Source organism: Fukomys damarensis, unplaced genomic scaffold (genome assembly GCF_012274545.1).
Source record: "Fukomys damarensis isolate Sample0158 unplaced genomic scaffold, DMR_v1.0_HiC HiC_scaffold_5, whole genome shotgun sequence".
NCBI lineage: Eukaryota > Metazoa > Chordata > Mammalia > Rodentia > Bathyergidae > Fukomys > Fukomys damarensis.
Genome location: NW_022900917.1, coordinates 49663893 through 49686175, shown reverse-complemented (window position 1 = coordinate 49686175; position 22283 = coordinate 49663893). Strand labels below are relative to the sequence as shown.

At 36.0% G+C, this 22283-nt stretch overlaps 1 protein-coding gene across 2 annotated transcripts in view; it reads left to right on the top strand.

Annotated features, from left to right (window-relative positions):
• Chd7 (chromodomain helicase DNA binding protein 7) overlaps positions 1–22283 on the top strand; it is a 122230-nt gene that overhangs the window by 31240 nt on the left and 68707 nt on the right. For both annotated transcript variants that reach the window (XM_010640544.3, XM_010640533.3), the window contains exons 2-3: positions 4735–5156; positions 19420–19561. In XM_010640544.3, coding sequence (XP_010638846.1) covers positions 4735–5156; positions 19420–19561 — 564 coding nt within the window. The remainder of the gene's footprint in view (positions 1–4734; positions 5157–19419; positions 19562–22283) is intronic.

The following is a 22283-nucleotide window of genomic DNA, read 5'->3' as shown; positions in this document are numbered from 1 at the left end:
GACTCTGTTTGTACTAAGTCAAACAAAACATTCCAGTTCTTAATTTCTCTTAATAATATTTCAATGCTTAGTATTTTATATCAGATCAAGTTAAGAATTATTGAAAAAATTATTTCACTTGGCATTTAAACACCTGTCTGCTTGTCTTGATTTACTACCCCATAAAGTTAGTTTTCCTGGTGCAGTGGTACGTGCCTATAATCCCATCTACTCAGGAGGCTAAGGCAGGATGATCATAAGTGTGAGGCTACCCTGGTCAACTTAGCTAGACCCTGTTTCAAAATAAAAATAAAAATAAAAGAAGGGCTGGGAATATAACTCAGTGATAGAACATTTGCCTACCATGTGTGAGGCCTTGGGTTTATAATCCTAAGCACTGCCCCCTCAAGCAACTTGTTTGTAATGCATTTTTATGCCGCCAACCATATAGTGTTAGGCATGATTCATTGTTCAGGCTAGTTCTGCCGAGGAACAGATTCCTGGCCAGAGCCTGTGTCCCTTTCTATTCCTGCCTGTTCTGACTTCTTTTAGGAAGCCTCAATGGTTTCAGTTTAGATTAGGTGCTGTGCACTCCCTCATTTTCCACTTCCCAAGTGGCTGCCTTGCTAAGTTATATCTTCAAATATTTGTTGAATGAATAAATGAATTGGGCATCAGATTTTGAATGCATTTTTTTTATCTGTCATTGTTAGTCTCAACAGCACTTACTGAACCTTTGCTAAATGCTCTTTGAATCATTGTACACTTGTGGTTGAAGATAGAGCTTCTGTTTTCATACCAGTAATTTCATTTTAAAAGAATGTAGAGAGACCAAGACCCCAGGAAGTGCCGACAAAAGTAGTTAAGGATATCAGTAATAGAAATGTGTCTCCAAAGCCACTTCAAAAATACCAGATAGTATATTTCAACCCTATGTTTTAAATTAAAATCTGTATTTTTACAAACCATTTAAATCATATTCAGTGGATATAATGCTTTTATTTCTTGTTACTTGGATCTGATTGGCTGACCACTTCTTTACGTGGATCTCACCTTTACATGGATCAAAGGATTTCTCGTTAGAGCTCATGTGCTTCTCTTTATCATCTTCCTGAGAGCTACACATGTCCAGAAGTTTCACCTCACTCTAGTGCAATCAGTAGTATCTCTTTTTGTAAAGCATTGTTTTGACTTGTTTGTATGTAAGCAAATCCACATAAAATTGCCTGTTAACAACGTGTTTATCCATAGATATCTGTATTGCAAAATGTAGCACTTTGCATCTTTTATAAGTATTTGTTGGAAACACTGCAGTTAATAATACATCATTGCTACTGTCACTGGACATTGATAATAAGTTGAGGCCTCATAATGTAATTAAGGCAAAAATAATAAGATAGTTTTTTTAAACCAGAAAATGCTAATGAATCATGGAAGAATAGCACACTGGAGGCAGATAATAAGTCATAAAAAAGTTCTACAATTCATTTTTTTCTGTGATCCTTCTGAGCATTATAGGTTAGGTTTCTTAAAAGTAGCAGAGGGATTGCCTTTACCTTCCATACCTCAGCTCTCCTTTGGTTAAATTAACTTATTTTCATGTTTTCTTATTTACATTCTGTGAACAATTGAGTTAAAGAGAAAAACAATTCTCTTTAGCTTAGTATGGTAAGCTTTTTAAAACAAAACACCCTTAGGTCATTTTTACTCATTTAAATATCACTTAGGCTTTATAAATTTCAAAAGTTTATGGCATTGTCCTTATATATTCCATAATATCCCAAAGGGCATACAGAATTATGATAGAAAAGAATGTCACACAGAGAAAGTCATACAGGGTGTTTTTTAAAATGAAAGGTTTTAGGAATGCCCTATATGGTTATATCAGATGTTAATGGCATTGATTACCTGTCAGGCAGTGGGAATTGATGGGAAAATGTCAGATGTAAAATTAAATAGCATTAGGGAAGACTGTACCATGCATCTGGTGTGTACGTGGTGGGGTACGGACGGCTAGGCCTGTGAGACTTTGTCAGGGTATTACTGGGAGTTCCAGGTTTTTTTCCTCACATGATTAAGGCAGGCCATCTGTTCTTTGTTAAATGTTTACAAAAACAGCTTTTCTCTAAAAGATTTAAGGAGATGTGGGTCTGGTAAACACTATAATATTTCTGAGCACCTTTTTCACCCTATTTCAGATAGTACCAAAACATAATTCTGCTGTACATAAAATAAGATCAATACTTATTTTGTGTTTAATCTTTACTTCTTTCCTCCTTATGCAAGGTTAAATTTTTTACTGAATTATTAATTTATGTGTTATTTATTCCTAAAAGAAGCATTGAAAATGATTTGTATGCTACAGTGTGTACGTAAATTTTCAGTCTTTGTGTTTTGCTATATGCTTTTTCTATTTCATAAATGTGTACCAGGGAATCTCTCATTAGAAACTATTTTCTGCTACTGGAGTTGATGCCATGCGGAGTAAAAGCAAGGTACATAACCTAACATCAAGCCACTATTCTAAGTTTTAGTCATTGTTTAGACTTACTCTTTCCAGGAACAACTTTGCCTTCCACTACCTGAAAAATAACTTCTTCCAAATAAGTTTGATTTCTGTGTCCCTCGCAAAAAATGATATGCTGTTATCTTTTTAATTACATTAGGAAATAATATGTGGTGATTAATTAGACTTAAGCTATTTAAATCAGTTGACACTTCAGAGTGTTTATCAGGGGATAGTATAAAGGATCAGGAGTAGCTCCTCAGTGTTTGGTTAGCTCTATTACCCTGTACAGAAGCTTTGTACTCTTCTTCAAACTTTGATCCTGCTTCTCCTTCCAGTATATCCTGTTTTCAGTCTCATTCCTTCTCAGCTATATCCAAGAAAGGGCAATTTGTTTTGTAAGACTTTAATACTATTAAAATTTGAAGCATATTTTGGAAACCATGGAACCCAAAACTTTCACTTTACAGTTGGGGAAACTATCCAGACGGGTGAAGTGATATATATCCCCAAATGATAGAGTTAATGGTGGGCCCCAGACTAGAATTTTAATCTCTCAGAGGTCTGAGTTCTTTCTCTTCTGCCAGTGCAGCTAGAGAATTGGATGTAAATTTCTTTTGCAAGTTTTAGTGGAAACAGTATAAATTGAATAACTACTGTTTTGTTTTTTTTTCAATCACTTTGTAAATTGAATGAAACCTGTAGAACCTTCCCAGTAAGACACCTGTATTGTGAGGTTTTAGGAATTGGACAGCGTTGGAAGAACACTGGGTTTAGGAAACCTAGATTCAAATTTCAGCTTTGTTTCTTATGTGGCGTTGGGTGGCCACCATTACCTCCTTGAATTCTTCCTTTCTGAAAGATGGGGATGAGTTTCATATTTTTGTTGGGAAATTCAGGTGAACTAAGACAGATAGGTGCTCAATAAATACTAGTATTTGGATTTAATTTATGTTAACTGTACTTTCATGTTTGATTCTAATCTTTCATGACCCATGGTGAGCCTTGGCTTACACTATATCAGTCTGAAGCCTCTGTGGAAGTGGTCATGACCTCTCCTGCCTACCCTGCTTTTGGAGGTTGTGTTGCTTTTGTGTCCATCTCAGTTCTGTCACTTTTCATCTGTATCTCCTTAGGCAAGTTACTTGTTGTTAGAGTGTCATTGTCCTCAACTATACAATTAATAAAAGGATCACCATATTTAGTCTGTAGGCCTGGGCTGGGGATTCATTGATATGCTAGGTGAGAAATATGTGCCTGGCACATAGTAATAATATTGCTTGCTTGCATTTACCATGTGTCTGGAGAAGCATGTGAAAAAGGCAGAAAATGAGTGACAGTTGTAGATTTAACACTTTCAGGAATTTCATTGAAATTAAAAGTTTTTAGATGTCATTAGGTTATCATAACCTAGCTCTGCCCTGGCTTGGAGCAAGAGCTGTGAGGCTGTTATTTGATCTCAGCTGACTGTCCAGCATCCTATCCAAGTTGTGAGAGTTTTCTGTTATTCTAAAGACAGTTTCTGAGTATGTCCCTAGTAAATGCCAAGAATCTCCTGTAAGGCATATCAAATTAACTGAGTTCTCTTCCTCAGTGAAATCTCAAACTGCAAAGCTTTAAGGAGAATAATGGTTGCAAGCCTTCCTTATCAGTCCAAGAAATTTAACCAACTAAAAATCACTAAGCTTGGATACGTGACTTTAAATTAATATAATATTTTAATTAATGTCACTTAAACCAGAAATGACTTGTACTGTTCAGTATTTACGTGTTGGTTTCACCCTTGATTTCAAACTTCATCATAGCAGAATCTTGCAATCTTCAGTATACTTGCTTTTTTGTTGTTGTTGTTTTGTTTTTTTTTTTTCTTCTTTCATGGCTAAATTCTGTACATTGGGGGAAAACTTAGTAAGTGTTCATGGATTAAGTTTTGGTGAGGTTTTGCATTCTACCATTTCTGTTTTTAATCATGGACAGCATCTTCAGTAAATAACAGTTGTTTCCCTTCCTGCACCAAATTTTTTTCTGCATTAATAAATTGATTTTTTTTTTAACTTTAAAAACTTTGGTCATAAGGAAACATTTTTTTGGATGAGAAAAGAAAAATAGATTCCAGGTATATAGTTGGTAAGATATTTGCTGCTTTAAGTGGAGAGTTAAGTTTCAGAAACATCATCCATTAGCTTTCAGTTCCTTTCTTCACTATGAAGAATTTTAAACTAATTTCAATTCCTGTTTGTGTCTCTTAGCATTCTCCATCGGAGCCCTTTCTAGAGAAACCAGTGCCGGATATGACTCAGGTTAGTGGACCGAATGCTCAGCTAGTGAAGAGCGATGATTACCTGCCTCCAGTAGAACAGCAGCCACAGCAGAAGAAGAAGAAAAAGAAAAATAATCATATTGTTGCAGAGGATCCCAGTAAAAGTTTTAGTAAGGATGACTTCTCTGGTGGGGTTGATAACCAAGAACTAAATAGGAACTTACTGGATGGGTCCCAAGAAGAAAAAAAGAAAAAGAAAAGGCCGAAGGTAAAGAAGGAACCGAAAGAACCTAAGGAAAAAAAAGAGCCCAAGGAACCCAAGACCCCAAAAGCCCCTAAGATTCCCAAAGAGCCAAAGGAAAAGAAAGCAAAAACTACCACGCCAAAACCCAAAACCAGCAAAAAGTCAAGGTAGGCTGTGGGCAGAAACAACCACCACGGAACACTCAAGAGTATTGAAATGAGCCCCAATAGTGGTTTTCTACGAAATAGGACTGAGTGGGAAGGGGCACATGTTTATTTTCATCACTGTTGTTGAGTGTCTTTTTCTAACGGCCATACTAAAAAGCAAAGGTTTTGTACATTCTGTAATTTAGGACTCGATTATTATGAAATGTTTGGAGACCTTACTAGACCAAAATTATTTAAAAATCAGGTTTTTATATTTTTGTGAAAGTTTGTCATCTAACAGATGGAGCCAAATTAACAACACAATAATTTGTAAGCATAGAAAGACCAGCAAACCCCACCTTCGGTGGCTGTGTAGAACTGGGTAGGAAGGATTATAAAGAAAGCAAGGTCATTGTGTATTACTAAGTATTTCAACCATGTTTCCCAGAATTTGAAACAAAATTAATTTTCTCTTGTTGGTGGAGGCAATCTTCCAGGAACAGGTTGAATCCTAGTGCACAGAGTAGGAGAAATCAAACACCACTCATCCATTAGATAGGTATTCAGGAATAGCATGAATTTTAGGTTCTAGGAATGAGCCTCCCTCCTTCTCTGGTCCCCCACCAACTCTCTGACCCCCCAGAAGGCATATTTATTCAGTAAGAAAAGCTGAGAGAAGACATTGAAGGCTAATTTTTTTCATTTGTACTGAACATTTCTAACAACTGTTCTGAACCAGTTCCAAACATCTGAATCTATTTTTCAGAATATGGCTCATGTTAGAAAATATAGTTTCCAGATGGAAGTATGGTCAGACTTGGTTAATCTGAGCCTGTTTGCAAACTCCATTAGAAAATATGCTCCGCCTCCCTGCCCCTAGAGCATGAGTAAACACGTGCATATACACAGTCAATTCTGAAATTGCTGGCTCATAGACTGGTCTTTTGTTGCCTGAACTTCTGTGTATTTGTGCAGATAATGACTGTAATAGAAGAGGTTAAGTCTAGGATGAAAAAGATGCTGCTACCAAGTGAAAGAACAAATGAATTTTCAGCTTCTTGCTGAATTGTAGTCAATAACTCAAACTTACTGATAGCTTAATATTTTTATTTACTTTTGAAGTTTCTTAGATGCTTCACACTCTTAATTTAAAACTATTAGTAATTCTTTCCTCCTTATGAACATTTTTCTAAACTCACCCATTACAAAATCTATTGAAGAGATATTAAATGCTTATTATTTCAGGTACTATTTTATGTATTGAAGACAAAATAATGAGCAAGGAAAATACAGTTAGAATTTCAGTCTGAGGTTTTAAAAATATGTAGTTGATTAAATCTAAATATTATGCTTTTAATAAGAACTGTGTGCTTATTCCAAGGAGAAAAAAATCAAAGCAAAATCTTTAAAAAATACTATGTTTTTCATAAAATGTATGAATATTTGTTTTAAATAAGCTTTTTGAGGTAGGAGGGTCACAGAAAGTTGGAGAATAGCCCGGGCTACATAGATAGTGAGTTGAAGGCCAGCCTGAACTATACATACTGAGACCCTGTCTCAAAAAAACAAAAACAAAAACCCAGCTTTCTGAAGTTCACAAAATATAGTACCAGTATCAGTTTTAGTATTGAGAGGTTTGGCTTCATTTTTCATTTTAACTTTTTGAAGTTTTCACCTAATGGTAGAAATTAATGAAAGAAAACCGCAGTATCTGAGATACTGTCATAGATTTCCAGGTATATCCTTTCAAGCTCTGAGTCTACATCAAACTGACCCTATCTTTTACGACCTTTTGTTTTTGTTTTGTACCATGTGCTGCCTCCTGTAGAGTAGCTTGGGGCAAATATTGAAAAGTGTATTTAACAATGGAAATTGTGAACATTTGTCTGATAATTTTAAGGAACTATTTGGATCCTGGGCACACCATAGTACAGATACATGTGCTATGTTACCCTGAGGTAGCTTTCTGATTTGTGCCATCAGTTGTCACTCTAAAGTATGAATCAGAGTCTTCACTGTGTTTGGTATTGATGAATCTTAGTAAGGATTTTGTATTAGAGTCACACTTTGGGTAGAAAGAAGAGGGCATATTTTCTCCCAGAAAGAAAGTCTGGTCCTTTCTATTGCTTTTAGCTAATAGTCTCTCAGGCAGTGTGTGCTGTCTGTAACAGTTTTTCCCTTATGTGGTATAAATAACTGAATGGGAACACATCTGATGAGTTTATAGATATACAAGAGAAAAGGGAGCTGATGTAATGTATCCCAGAGGCTTAGGTGGCCATGCTTGGGGGGGGGGTACCAAGTGTGTTGGTGACCTCTCTTGGCCCTGGTAACACCATCACTTACATGGCCACCTGTGGATTTAAAAGGAAGTGTGGCAAGGACTATCCTGAAAAGCTTTCTTGTTGTTCATGGTATTTCAGGATTGGTTGTTCAAAGATGGTAATTGGATTGAGATTTTAAGTAAATGCATAAAATGAACCATTGTTTTGTCAAACAACATGTTTCTATTGATCAGATCAATTGAGTGTGTTGAGTTGTAGTTTCCATGTTCTACGATGTCTACAAGAAAATAGCATCCCTGATCAAGGATAACTAGAATGCATACAACTACATGTAAATTCTGACTAGCATAGCAGAATAATTATGTAAATTGAATATGCAGTGATGAAGGTAATAGGGGGTTTGGGTTATGTTAGTGCTGGGGTTGAATTGCCATAGCACTTTGCTTTTAAGCACTAGAATACAACAGTGGCAATTTTGTTTTGCAAAATGTTATGTGATACCAGTTATTTCCATCCTTGAATAAGTTAACTTGATGAATTTGTTTATACAGAAAATAATTTTCCTACAGAGAGCTGAAACTGAGGGAATAAACAGAAGTGAAATGAAAAATCTAGCCTAGTAACTACTCACGTCTTTCTTCTGCAGCACTGTATGCCATATCATTGCTGTGATTTTGCAAACAAATGTGCTTCTTTTGAGTGGGTAGTGAAGAAATGACCTGCTGGTGGTCTGGCTCATTGTGCATTGTGTCACTGACAGGGAGAGAGCTTCGTCTGTGTCATTTGCACGCCCTCTGAAATAAAAAATGTGAGGAGGGTAGCTGCTGTCAGGGGAGCTGGCTTTCCTCATGTACCTTTATGGCATTCCCAGAGAACTGGACCTTTTGACAACCAAAATGTAATTACTTTATGTCTATCTTTCCTATGCAGGTGAACCTAAAAGAATCTGCTCAGAAACGGTTATATTGAATGATAGTGAAACAGAAAAAATTATTCAGCATCTCAAAAAGATACTTAAAATCTTCATGATGAGAAAAATGGGCCATATTCTACTTATCTAGTAGAATTATATCTTTTTCCCCTTTCCTTTTAACTTTAAATATATTTTTTTCTATCCTGTTTTTAGTACTCTTTCCCAAGTGTCCTTAGAGCTTTCATATATTGACTGTTAATATTTGAAATAAAAGCTAAGATATTCGTGGGTTAGGAAGAATACCATTTTCCACTTGAAGGATTCATGGAGCTGAAATATGAGGATTTGCACTCTTCTTTTCAATGTGTTTTTTGTTGTTACATGTGTCAGCCCTGTGAAATGGGAGAGAATTTGGAGGAAGTGCTTCCTTTGAATCACAATTGAGGGATTTAGTGGTCCATTTAGCTATATAAAGATTCTTTGAATGTACAGAAAGAACGGAACTTGGCCAAAGATTGTGACTTGACTACTGAAGATCAAGTTAAATGAAGCAATGTAGCCTTGCTGCTAATACAATTTCTAGGAACACAGTGTGTTCCTTGCTCTATTTCCTACCTTAGTGTTAAATTTAGCAGAAAACTAAAATGCTATTATTCTAATGAATGAAGATACATTTTATTTATTTTTTTGGAGGGGGGCACGGGGGATAGAACTTGGGACCTTGTTCTTACAAGTCAGGCTGTGAAACCACTGAGCTAAATTCTCAGCCCAGGATACATTTTATTTCAAACCAGAAAATAAACGTGCCACTCATTTTAAAAAGCCACACAAAGCACCAAAAACATGTAAGATGTGCTTTTTGTTAGTCTCTGTAATCAACACTAGCAGTAGTAGTTAATAGTTGTGTAGTAGCTTTCTTTTGATGAAGTTACTTTTGGGTACCATTTTCTCAATTATGAGCTAAGAGTAGTAGAATTTATCCAAGAAATAGTTATATTCAATTAGCAACCCCAACAGTGGGATGTTTTGGTAAACTACTACATCGTTTATAATATGTTCTTGTGTGTGTAAAACTTGATAACAGATTAAAAACAAAAGCAAACCTTTAAGCTAAGTTTGGTAATAAGTAGAAAAAACAGATAATCAGTTATCTTTCCATCAGGTACATAGGTAATAAAGTACATTAAATCCATGGTTTCTTTTCTTATCTTTCTTTTTCTCACATGTGATACTAAGTCATGACCTAAGATACTGAACAGTTAGAAAGATAGAGATTGGATGTTTGGACAACCATGTGGTCAAATTTTAAATATGTAGTCACGAAGTAGACTTTTAAGCCCTTTCAGTGGTATGAAGCAAGGAAAAAAAGAGTGTACCAGCCCATCCTGCTGACTCTGGTGTATTCAATCCAAGCACTTGGTTACAGATAGGATCTACTGCCTCAGAGATTTTCCTTCTCTTCAACGACGGAACCATAGCTCTTTTAAATTCCTGGTCCCTCTTTACATTATAATACCACCGCAGTGCCCTTCTATTGCCTGTGAGATTCACATCTTGGCCCTTTCCCTCTTGACTCAGATCAGGAGAATAAGCAGGGTCAGAGAGTCCTCAGTCATTTTTCATAAAGACCGTGATGTCTGTGACAAGATGTGAGTCAGTTTATATCCATTCGGGGAAAAGAATGCCTAACAACATTGACCCATGAAAGCAAGTTGTACTTCCTCATACTCTGTGCAAGTTATAGAAATGGACCATGTTGGTCCTTGCAGTGGATTGTGGAGCAGTGGGCTGTTGCCATTTTGGTTTATGTGAGAGAGGTTGTAGACCCCACCAAATGAAAGTTGAAAGGTGAGGAGGCCATGGACAATGATGGATATTAAAGGGAGATTTTTCTGGAGACACATTCCTTTGAAGTCTTTCATAAGTAGAAATTTAGGGTGCAACGTATGTTATAGTAGATGTAGTTGCGATGTTAGGGATCGGAGACAGAGCAAAAGGACTCATAAGCTGATATATTTAAAATTGAAAAGTCTTATGTGAAATGCTTTAGAAAAATACAAAATTGTATACAAATACTATAACATTTGTTTCTTAGTTATGTAAAGATTTTTGAGTCATCAGATATTTGTGCAAAGCCACTGAATGAAGCATCAGTCATCTGAAATGCTAGCCCTCTCTTCAGCCACCTCTTTATAGAAGTCTAAGTGGCTTAGCTTTAAAATGTTAAACTTGGAAATTTACAAGTTAAGAAATGAGGCAGTGTTCTTTTTTAATTCTTAGAAAGACAATACCCTCATACTTTCATTATAATTCTAATTTTATGTTTAGCCATAAATTCTATGGGAACAATATAATTTCATGGGAGTTGGTCTTCTGTTATGGTGGATGGTGGTTTTACCATTTGGTCTGCCTAGTCTCATCCTACCTATAGCACCTGATTGAAAAGTGAGTGGCCTCTGCATGTGAGTGCATCTGAATTTTTGTGCTGTCTCCTTGGCAGTTCAAAGAAGATAATTATGAATCCAGGTAATGGGGTTCTGACTGCCAAAATTATCTTTGTTTTCCTAAGTCATGGAAATACTGTCCATAATAAATGTGACATCTTTTTTGCCTCTTTGTGTATGGTACTAAAGATTGAATCCAAGGCATTCATACTGAGCTGTCTCTCACGTTTATTTGTTGTTTTTTTGGAGATGGTCTCACAATGTAGCCCAGGCGGGTCTCGAACTCACAGTGATCCTCCTGCCTCAGCCTCCTGAATGCTGGGATTATAGGCATTCACCACCACGCCTGGTGTAAATAGCTTTTTTTTTTTTTTTTTTTTTTTTTTTTTTTTTTTTGCTTTGAGACAGGGTCTCTTTAAAGACTGGCTAGAATTGAACTTGTGATCCTCTTGACTTAGCCTGGCAGGGTGCTGGGATTACAGGCATGCACTACCACACAAAGTAGTCATTTATATGTCTTATGGTTTGTTACTTACATATTCTATGATAAAGGACCACTGAAAGGCATACTTTTTTTAAAAATTAATTTTATTGGTACATTCAAGGTATACAATATAATGACATTCATCATTGCAAATTGGAACTTTACATAATCCATCTTGGTCCTCATTTTTTTCCCCATTCCCCTGCCCTCCCTTCAATTCCTCCACCCCTCCCTATTGACAAAGACTTCGTTTCCATTTTTTCTTTTTCTCATATTCCATTTCCTTCTTTCTTTTCGCCATCCCTCCCACTTCCCCTTCTCTTTTGCAGCTTTTCTTCCTATTTCACATTATGTTTTATACCTTTAAGTACTTAATTACACTTTCATTTTCTCACATTAGAGAAACTATTCAGTATTTACACGTGTGTCCTGTTTATTTCACTTAAGAGTATCACTGAAAGGCATACTTTTTGTATTAGCTTTATAATGTATGATTTGGAGGTTCTAGAGCAGCCACTTGTATACCCCTGACCGAGGAAACAGTCCCCCTCTATTGGGGGTGGTCGTCCTCTTCGACCGAGTGCACAGCTTCAGGGGGAACGCACATGGAGTGGTGAGGGAGGAAGAGGACACCTGCCTAGCCAGCCAGCTCAGCCAAATCAACCCAGGCGATCAGTGGGGTGATAGATGTCTTAGCCAGATCACCTTTGCATCCAATTCAATTTTTAAAACTCAATAACTTGTGGGTTTTCTCTTAATTTTTGACTGTATGTCAAAAGTTCATTTATCTTGAGTCTTTCTTTTTTCTCTTCCCCCACCCCTAAGTACTGGTGATTGAGCCTTTGCATTGAACTGCATTTCTAGCCCTTTTGATTTTTTTGAGACAGGGTCTCATTATGTGGCCCAGGTGAGGCTGAAAGTTTTGGTCCTGCTGCCTCAGTCTCCCTCAGTGCTGGGATTACAGGTGTTTGCTACTGTGCCTATCTAGAACATATTAATATTAAAAATTGATTTGACTCTTTCTGGAGTGCTTTCTACTCTATATTTTTAAACATTTCACTTTATAAAGTGGTCTAGCTGGCATGATGGTGTATTAGGAAGTTGAGGGAGGAGGACTTTGAGTTTGAGGCCAGGCTGAACTACATAGGGAGATTTTGTCAAAAAAAAAAAAAAGTCTACATTGTCACTATCCTAATGGTAAGGTGGACAGCTGGAGATGGATCTTAGTGATAAAGCATTTTGCTGGCATGCATGAGGTCCTGGGTTTAATCCCCAGTGCTGAAAAAAACAAAATAAAAAATAAATAAGGGGGAAGGTTCTGATGTTATTGGAAGATTACAGTTAACCAGGAATGATACCAAGTAACAGATATTCACCAGGAAAGATTCAGAGACCTGAAGGGCACTACAAAAGGCCAGGCCAGTGTTGGACTCCCAGTTCCAGGATTCAAATGTGAGCTGTCCTCAAGCCAGGTAGATTGTGGCTCAGTCCTAATATTAGGACTATCACTTCTTGAAATGTGTAAAATTCAAAGTCAATAACTGTTGAGTTTGAAATACATGTTTTAAATGAGGTAAATTTGGCATCCAAGGTCTGGGGAGTTAGCTCAGTGGCAGTGTGTCTGCTTCAAAAGCACAAAGTCCAAAAATTTTGGCATCCTAGTCTTTTCTAATTTTCTTTGCTATTTCTTTTCCTAAAAATTTAGCACAATTAGTGCATTGAACTTTCTATCACAGCTATCATTTCATAGATTTCACAGAGGTTAAATGTATTAATAATTTGTCATTGGAGTCATACATTTGTTGTCAAAGTAAAAACAGAATTGATTCCCCACTCTCTCCCTCTCACAACTGTCTTTCTAAATAGAACAGTAGGGTGAAGAATTTGTGAGTGGAGTTTAGGAGTTAGGGGGCAGGGCAGGTGCTTGGAGGGAAGCATGTGGTTGCCAGGATGGGCAACCCAGCACACCAGAGTTGCACAAGGGTGCCTCATGCAGAATGGAAAGCAATGCGGCAATGGGCCTTCACCAAAGAAAGGAATGTCAGTGGCCTTGGTATGAAGGTGTGCTGACCTTTTTTTATTATCTGCCACTCAATTTATTTTGTCTCTTCTAGTTTAGTGTTAAATAAATTTTAGTAATAGGGCTTTCTTTAAAGTTTTTCTTTTATTTTGTTGAATTTTATTTTATAATACCCCATATTTTATGCTTTAATTTTAATATCTTGTTCTTTTTTGTTTTTGCTTTTCAATCTTTAAATTTTAATTGTTTAAAAATGTATGAATTAAGGTATAGAGGAAATCCTGTGCCCTCGAAATGCCAAATGCTCTTTACCATCATGGAGCTCTTGACCAAGACTATAAATATTTTATTATGGCAGCCAGATCTTTCTGGGTTGTTTTATACCACAGAGGTCCTGTGTCATGTCCTCGGTAGCATCCTGCGCTGCAGACATCTCCTTACTTATCCACTAGGTTCACTTCTTTTTTTAAAACCCTTCTCAGCCTGTGAAGAACACATCTTTTGGTTTTTTTTTTTGCCTAAAAAAAGATAGTATAATGTTTTGCAGAAGCTTGAATCACTGCAGATGAATTTGACTAATCTTTACATAAGTCTCAAGGTTGATTCTCCCCGATATGATAAGACTCCTCATAAATTTATTCCATCTGAAGGTCCTGCTAGATTGAAAACTCCCATGCATCGTCCAGATAGCTTCATTAACTGACCATACTTTTCTTGCCATATTTGGTTTGATGATATGGAAAAATTTCAAATATTTTCACGTACCTAACCCCCCCCCCATCACGGTCTCATTCTGTAATTCATTCTGACCTTGAACTCATGGTGTAGCCCAGCCTTGATCTTATGGCAATCCTCCTGCTTCAACGTCCTGAGTGCTGGGATTACAGAACTGTGTCACCACACCTGGCTCAATTTTTGTCTTGATAGATCTTTAGGCCAATACGAATCAGTGTTTAGCGGCAAACAGGGCAGCTGTTTGCTTTTCTATTAAATTCTGACCCTTTGCATAATTCCTTGTTTATTCTATTTTAAAAAGAAGTATAAAGAGGTTTATCAGGCAGAATTTAGAATACACTTGCAAAAGATAGTAGAGGCCTTTGAGAGGTGCATTATAATCTGAAGTTAGGAATAATTGTTCTGGAAAGAGGAAATATATGGAATTTATGAATCTGTGGAAAGTCTAGGCTTAGTTTACAAGTGAAAGGTGATGGCCTACCCACAGGGAGAAAATGTAAAGCCTTGTTTAGAAAATTGTGCTTTCTCAACAAAAAAGAACTAGTTATGCTACATTTTAGCACAGATAGGTATACCCAACCCTGTGTTAGGAAATAGCATTAGCTGATCTTGATGGACCCTTAGCATCTTAAGTTGAATAGGAATCAATAGCCATTCCATACGAGTAGATTCCCAGGAGTGTCTATACGTGTGATAAATATTGCTCTCTGAGTACAGATTTGTGTTTTGCTCTAATACTTGCTCATCAGTGTGGTATATATTTTGATGACATCAGGGATAATCACAAAATTGGAGCTTGGTCACTTGAGTATACTCAGCTGCCCAACAACGTAACACTACCCTCATAATGAAATACAAAGGTAAGTTAGTGGAAGAACAGTTGGCCCCTCAATCCTCCAGCAGCATCTGCAGAAATATCTTCAAGATTACAAGTGTTTGTCTAGCTTTAGAAGTTGGTGGCTCTGTGTCTGTCTTTATTTATCCCCAAGAGTAGGTGGTTGTATATGTCAGTCTGTAGCCGTGGGAGTGAATTTGTACATCTCAGTCTAGCTACATTAGTGGAAGGTTCTTTATTTTTGTACTGTTTAACTGTATAGATAAACTAATATTGTAAGTAACCTATTTGAATGGGAAGGAGAAATACAAAGGTAAATAGGACAGTTCTTCCCTTTAAATTTACAGGAGAGTTGCTGAAAGATATATACACACTGTGCTTTGATTTTAATATTTTGCAGTATTGTTCACTCCATATTTTGTATATTTTAAATACTCCTTTTATAGGTTACATGTGACATACTGGTACGGTAAGGATATCGTGCCCAATCCAGTCTGTGTTGGTCTTGGAATGAGGAATGGTCCAGCTGAGTCTTGAAAATGACTAGGTTAAGGCAAAAGTGGAGATAGGAGAGATAGATGTGTGTTTTGGGAATAGATTTTTATGTCTGGAGAACAAGGGGTAAAGCACCAAGCACATGGATAAAGTAGAAAAATAAATTAATAAGGCTGGGGATTTAGCTCAATGGTGCTGCTGCCTTCCTCGCAAGTGTAGGGACCTGAATTTGATCCCTGGTACCAAAATAATAATAATAATAATAATAATAATAATAATAATAATAATAATAATAATAATAATAATAATAATAATAAAGTAAAAATGTTGCCAGTTGTAAGAGTTGCAGCCTCTTTGTACACTAATACGGAGAATCTCAACATTGCGCATTTCACCTGGTCACATTGGTGACTTATGGAGATGAGTTTGCAGGTGATGTTCTGTCTTCATTACAGTGACACTGAGCTGGAAAATGCCCAAGGCAGAGCTGGTTCAGAAAGGAATGAGGGCAGATGTGATTTTTTTTCATGACTGCTCCCATCCAGGGCTAGACGGTGTTCCCTATACATGCCTAGTTTCTCTTGTGCTCCCACTCATAGGCTGCTGTGTAGTATCCAGCCCTAGCTGTGGCTCAGTCCCATGACTGGACATTATTGCAGCTTTTGGAGATGTATTGAGGTTTTTCTATAATTTCACCAAGCATCTCAGAGAGACGTCATCTTCAATATGCAGTGTTAGTATAAAGGATGTACCTTATTAATGATATTCTCCTCACAACTGGAAGAACTGCCCTCTTGGCACAGTAAAGCTTTTGTTATAATTTGGATGAGGAATATGTGTATGGCTATGTTTGCCCTCAACATTATAAAAGAATCGTTTTTGAACCTTACAGACCTACAGTGACTCTGTGAACTCTCCTTCTTCCACTGATCAGATGCTGGGTAGCCCTTCCTGTGTGGTATGAAGGTGATAAGACAGTGGGAAGCTCTTGTTATAGTCTGAGAGGGAATAACATGTGAATTAAAGCAGTTGTGGTGGGACTGGGGAGATAGGTACATTCTGTGGGTCTGTCTGTTCTTTCACCTGATGATTAGGAATATTAATAATGGATTTTCCTTCATATGCAGCTTAGATGAAGTGATCCTCAATGCAAGTGAGGTCCTCTCTATAAGTGCTTGCAGTTGATTGGGCCTATGTAGGTCTGAGCCATGGCTACAGAATATTTCTCTGATGTGGCTGCTTGTCTTCCAGATGTGAACAAATGTTAACCATCTGTGTGCCTAATGCTTCCTCAACTTTCTTCCATTATCTCACTTAAACCTCATAAGAATTTTTGGAGGAAGGTATAATACTAACTTTATTTTACAGTGAGGAAACCAAGGCTCAGGGGAACAGATTTATCTGGGGTCACAAATCATAAGCAACAGTTGGCACTTGAACCTAAGGTCTGTCTGACTGTTACCAATACTCTTACCCCTCATTGTACATTACCATCATTTGTCAAACCATTTGACATTGGCTATTTTGGATCAAAACAGTTTTAATACAATATTTAGTTGAAAATTCAGATTAGCTTATTCAAGAATACTAACAAAGGCAACTTTATACAGACAACATAATTTTTTCCTGGATTGTAATGCCTTTGGGTGAACACTGAAGATTTTGTAGCCTCTTTTGATTTAGCGTATTTGACCTGTATATAGGTACTTGGAAATGCCTAGCTGTCTCTAAATATTAATGGTGCAGGGTCTAATGAGTTTGCAATCTTTCAGTAATCAGATTTGTGGTAAGTGCGTCTTTCAGGCTTTTTTGTCTAAGCATTTGGAGAGGTTCTATCTGACTTTCAGCCATCTTGGAAGTTCCATACAGTTCATCCTTGGGAAGGGCAGATGGAAAATCATTAGCACTTCTCTCCTCCAGCAAATAGATGTTTTCTCAGACCTGGGCTCTGGTTGGCTTCCAGACAAATAAGCCTTTTGCTCCTGTAGGACAGTGCACACAGTGCCTGGCCACCCCACTAAATTAAACTGTGTGTTTCACTCTAGTAGAGAAAGGTCACCATGGAAAGCATAGCTGCCAGCTCACTTTACCTGGCAGTGGTTCAACTCTTTGACAGGCCTACCTCTGATTTAAACAAATTTGAGAAATATGTAAAGTTTTGGAAGCAGTTTTGCACTGATTTGATAAAAGAAACCACAAAACACTGCAGCGCAGGTGTTGAGAATGTTTGAAAGCTGATTGAGGGAAGCAGATGGCTTTAGTCAGTGGCATCCAGCCAAAAGAGCAGGTGCTGGTCATGTGACCGCTGGTTACCAGGGTAATCTGATTGCTCTTGGCGTGCAGATGAAAGGAAAGGGGCCCAGTGTTCAGCTGTAGTATTGTATAATTTGTGGCAGTTAGAGCGGAAATAAATGCTGGAAATGGAGCCTCATAGTAGGGGAGACTTCTGTCCATGTGTAGCGTAAACACTAGGACAGTTGGATGAAGAACTGTTGTATGGATTTTTTTTTAATTTAAAAAATATTATGCTTTCTGTGAATATTTTGGTGACTTGAAGTTTTAAGGACACTGCCTTTTTTCTTTTTTAAATAAAATTGACTCTTTAGACCTACACGTTATTTGCTATAATCTTGATTTTTTTTATTTCTTTATATGGCTGTTAATTGTGCTAGAATGTTAACAACAAAATAAAAATAAAGCTAGTTTAAGATAATCAAGTATTTTAGTTGAAAAAATACATTTTAGGTATGTGTTGGATACACTGTCATTAGCAGCACTTTTGAAATATTTCTTATAGCATATGCCTTACTTAGGTAAAAGCATAAAGAGGATCTTGTCTTTTTCCTTTTGTAGCAGCTGAAGCTAAAAAAAAAAAATCAGTTTAATGCATTCTGTCAACACACTTCTCTGGGAATTTATAAGGCAATAAATAAATTTAGATTTTTGAAATATATCATTTTATACATATAAAATTAATTAGAATTTGAGAGTCCTACAAATAGTAAAAAGAATAATCATTGCCAAGGTTGGATTATTTTCATTATTAAGAAATACTAATTGATGTTAGAAAATCTTAGGAATGATATGGAAATCACAGATAGTATTAAGTTTGTATTCTAACAAGACTGTCAAAAGTAAAGTTTCTAATTTAAAACTTAAATTTTGAAAGTATTTTTCTTAGAGTTCCTTCATATCTTTTATATAATATAGAATATTCAAATTCTATTATCATTTGTCAGCAATATATTTTGGAACTTGTGCATTAATTATTGGGCTTGCTTTGCAATATTTTTAATTTCACAGACCTAACATTTGAAAAAAGACTAGTAGTGATTATCTTGAAAAAAGCCTACCACCAAAATAAAACTTACTTTTAATTAAGAACACAGCATTAAGTAAAATTATATATTTTTTGAATTTGCTGTATAATTTTTATTAAAATATGTAAATTTGGATAAAAATGTAACTGGATGGTATAAGAGGATATTTAATAGTGCTAGACACAAAGGATTTGAACAGAAGTAAGAAAAGCAATCTGTAAGAAACCCAAAGACATGATCACTGTATGGTATTTTTCTTTGACAGTTCAGAAAAAAGTGTTCCACACCTGAAAAATTTGATAAAACTTTTTAGTCATTATGGCTGGGTATATTGGCAGTATTTTTATTATTTATATTTTACTATAGTTTTTGAAACTAAGTTTTTTTTTATTTTTATTTTTTATTTTTTTGGGTACCAGGGCTTGAACTCAGGACCTTGCACTTGTGAGGCAGGCAGTGGAACCACTGAGCTAAATGCATGATCCAGGCAAGGAGTTTGAAAAAGTATACTGTGTATGGTATTAAGAGTTTTTGCTTGCAATTTTATTTTAATTAGGTCAGATATTTGCTAACAGTCATCAATACAAAGTTTTGCTAAGTTGAGAATACCATTTAACTATAAATGGCCAACATGTATTGACTTATCAGTTGTCAGTCATACTTCAGGGATATTAATGTGGGAAATAGAAGGTATGGGAAATGAAGAAAGCCACATTAAAAAGTGAACACTAAGTGATCTACTTTGAATTCTAGTAATAAGAAATCTGATTCAGAAGCAAATGCTTTGAAGAAAAAGGTCAACAAGGGAAAAACAGAAGGTTCTGAAAATTCAGACTTAGACAAAACACCCCCGCCATCTCCTCCTCCTGAAGAAGATGAAGACCCAGGTGTACAGGTAATACCATCATTCCATCCCTGAATTTCAGTTATTTACCATGGTTAACTTTAGCCACATATAAAGTACATCACAACCCCCCCGCACACACCTTTTTTGTAGATGTTGTGAGATGACTTTATTGTTGGAATATTATATTCATAGTGATGAGAGCTAGTATGGGGGGTTGGGAGGAAACAACACATAAACTCCTAACCAGTTTTGTTTTGCCATCTTTGACTTTGTAATTAATAAAACGAAAACTCTTCCTTTATTTCTATAAATATATATTTTTCCAGTTTTTAGTATATGTAATTGCTGACAGTGGTTTACATTAGTTCATTTACAGCTTGACTCACAGTTTTATAATTTCTTTGAAGTTTGGTTGTATGTCTTTTTTTTAAATTTCACAACATAAAATCCAAGGCACAATTTGTAGGTTGTCTTAGTTTTCTGACATCTGATGATCAGAGATGAAATATGTTCATGTAATAATACTAAAGTTTTTGTGAACAGGTCAGTAGTATTCCAAAGGCAATGCTGCAGAACGTTCCAGTGTGAGATTTTCCTGACTTACAGAGGATTTTTGTAGGAATTAATTCAGAAATTAGCCCTGAAATAAACATTAGGAATTTGGGTTCTTATGTATAAAGTATGATGCCTTCACTTATTGGACTGAGGGGATGCTTGCATGTGACGATTAAAAATTATTTCTTGTTAGGTTTCTTGGAAGTATGCCAGTCTAGTCCACTGGGATGGCTGGGAATGTGACTTGTGTGAGTGACATCTGAGTTATCAGGGAACAGTTACTGAGCAGTCCCACTGGAATAAGAAACCAACCCTGAAAAGCTTATGAGTGTTTTTTTTTGTTGTTGTTTTGTTTTGTTTTGTTTTTATCATTTAGTACACACTTAGAACTTTCAACTGTACCCCTACCAATTAGAAACAAAATATTTGCAATATGTAGCTCTAGTCTAAGTGATTTTAGATTTCTTTTTGTTATTTTTGTTGTTTTTGAGTAGAAGAGAAAAAGGGAGACAGAATGAATGAGTGTGATTTGGTGTTGTTTAATTTGGTTGTATAACTAACATGATACCATTGCATTGTGGGTTAATTAGGTAATTTCTTTTTATTATACATCAGTGGAAAGATATTGGGAAGGTAATTGTTATTTTTTTTAATTGATTAAGCAGTTTTAAATAAAGTATTTTAATGATCTTGAATTTTATTTTTATCCTCCAGGGTATATTTTCTTGATTTGTATTTGCTTGATGAAGAACCTTATGGCAGTAGTTTTGGACAGTATTTAAAAATTTATTCCCAAATCATGGAAATCTGTTATTTCAAAAAATGCTGGTGTTTTTAAAAGTCTGCTTATATTAAAACTCAAGTGGACTTTATGAATACTAATTTGGGTATTTTTTTCTTCTACATTTCACTTATAGAAAAATGACAATTCAAATGAATGTCAGCGCATCCTTTCCAGTTAGCTAATGTGTAACTGTTAGGGGTTCAGTTCCAGATATCTCTTATGTAGAAAGTGATGCTGACTGCTTATTTCTTATGTTTCTTGTAGCATGTGCATGAAAGGCTTAGAGTTAAAATTCTTGAATTTTGTGATTGAATTCCAAAAGTAAATGCCATACACATTTAACTAACTCAAAATTCACAAAGTATTATAACAGGGAGATCCTGGAAACACATTTAAACCTTCTGTTCAGTTAAAACAGGTTTATGTTTTAAGTGCAAGTATTTTTTGTGAAGCAATACAAGTTTTAAAAGTGGACATTACTTTAATATAAACCCAAAAGTTTTGAGTTATGGTTTAAATACAATTGTTATGTTTCATTTATATTCACAGAAATCTTACAGATCATAGTAAATTAAGTCAACATAATAGAATTAGTATATGGTGAATAATTTAATTTTATATTAGGAACTTGTAAAAGGAGTCTTGATACCCAAAGTCAGTGACCTTAAGATGAATTATTATGTTAAAGATCCCCTCTTTTTTTATTACTGAAACATTTCATTAATATTAGAATGGGATTTAATGTAAAGTGGATTTGTCTTAAACCCTGTCTAGAACCTATCCAGTTATTTGTGCAGGAAGCATACTATGACTCCGTGGCCTTAAGCATGGAAACCTGATAAAACACCTCAAATGGATCATTAGTACCACATCCCTCTTACAGTAATGGTATAAAGATGGAAATATAAGTAATCCATTTAATATATCCAATAAAATATAGATACTATGCTTTCACAAAATTAAAACTGTTCTTCATAAGTCTTTTTTTTTTTAAATAAGTCTTTTATATCTTAAAGAAATTGACAGTCCAAAAGTGAGGAGTGGAAAGTGGGTCTGAGAGCAAAAACAAGTAGGACAGCTTTGGAAAGAGAGAAGGGAAGCTTTACAAGATAATTGGGCCATTTTTCTTTAGAAACCTAGAGCTTATTAATGATAACTTTAGTCTTACTAATTGCATTTTACAATGCTTTGAATGAAATCCCTTATGTGATCTTCACAGTATTTGTAAGGGTTAGTTACTGTCCTCAATCCCATTCTACTGGCCAGGAAACTGAGGCCCACAAAATAACTCATCCAAAGCCACATGAAATTCAGGGCTGGTTCAAGCAGGAACATTCAGCTGAATGGCTTGTGAGATCGAACTGCATCCTATGATGTGGAGAAGGATCCAAATGGCAGAACTGCCATTGATCACTCTGCTGCCTTCACTAG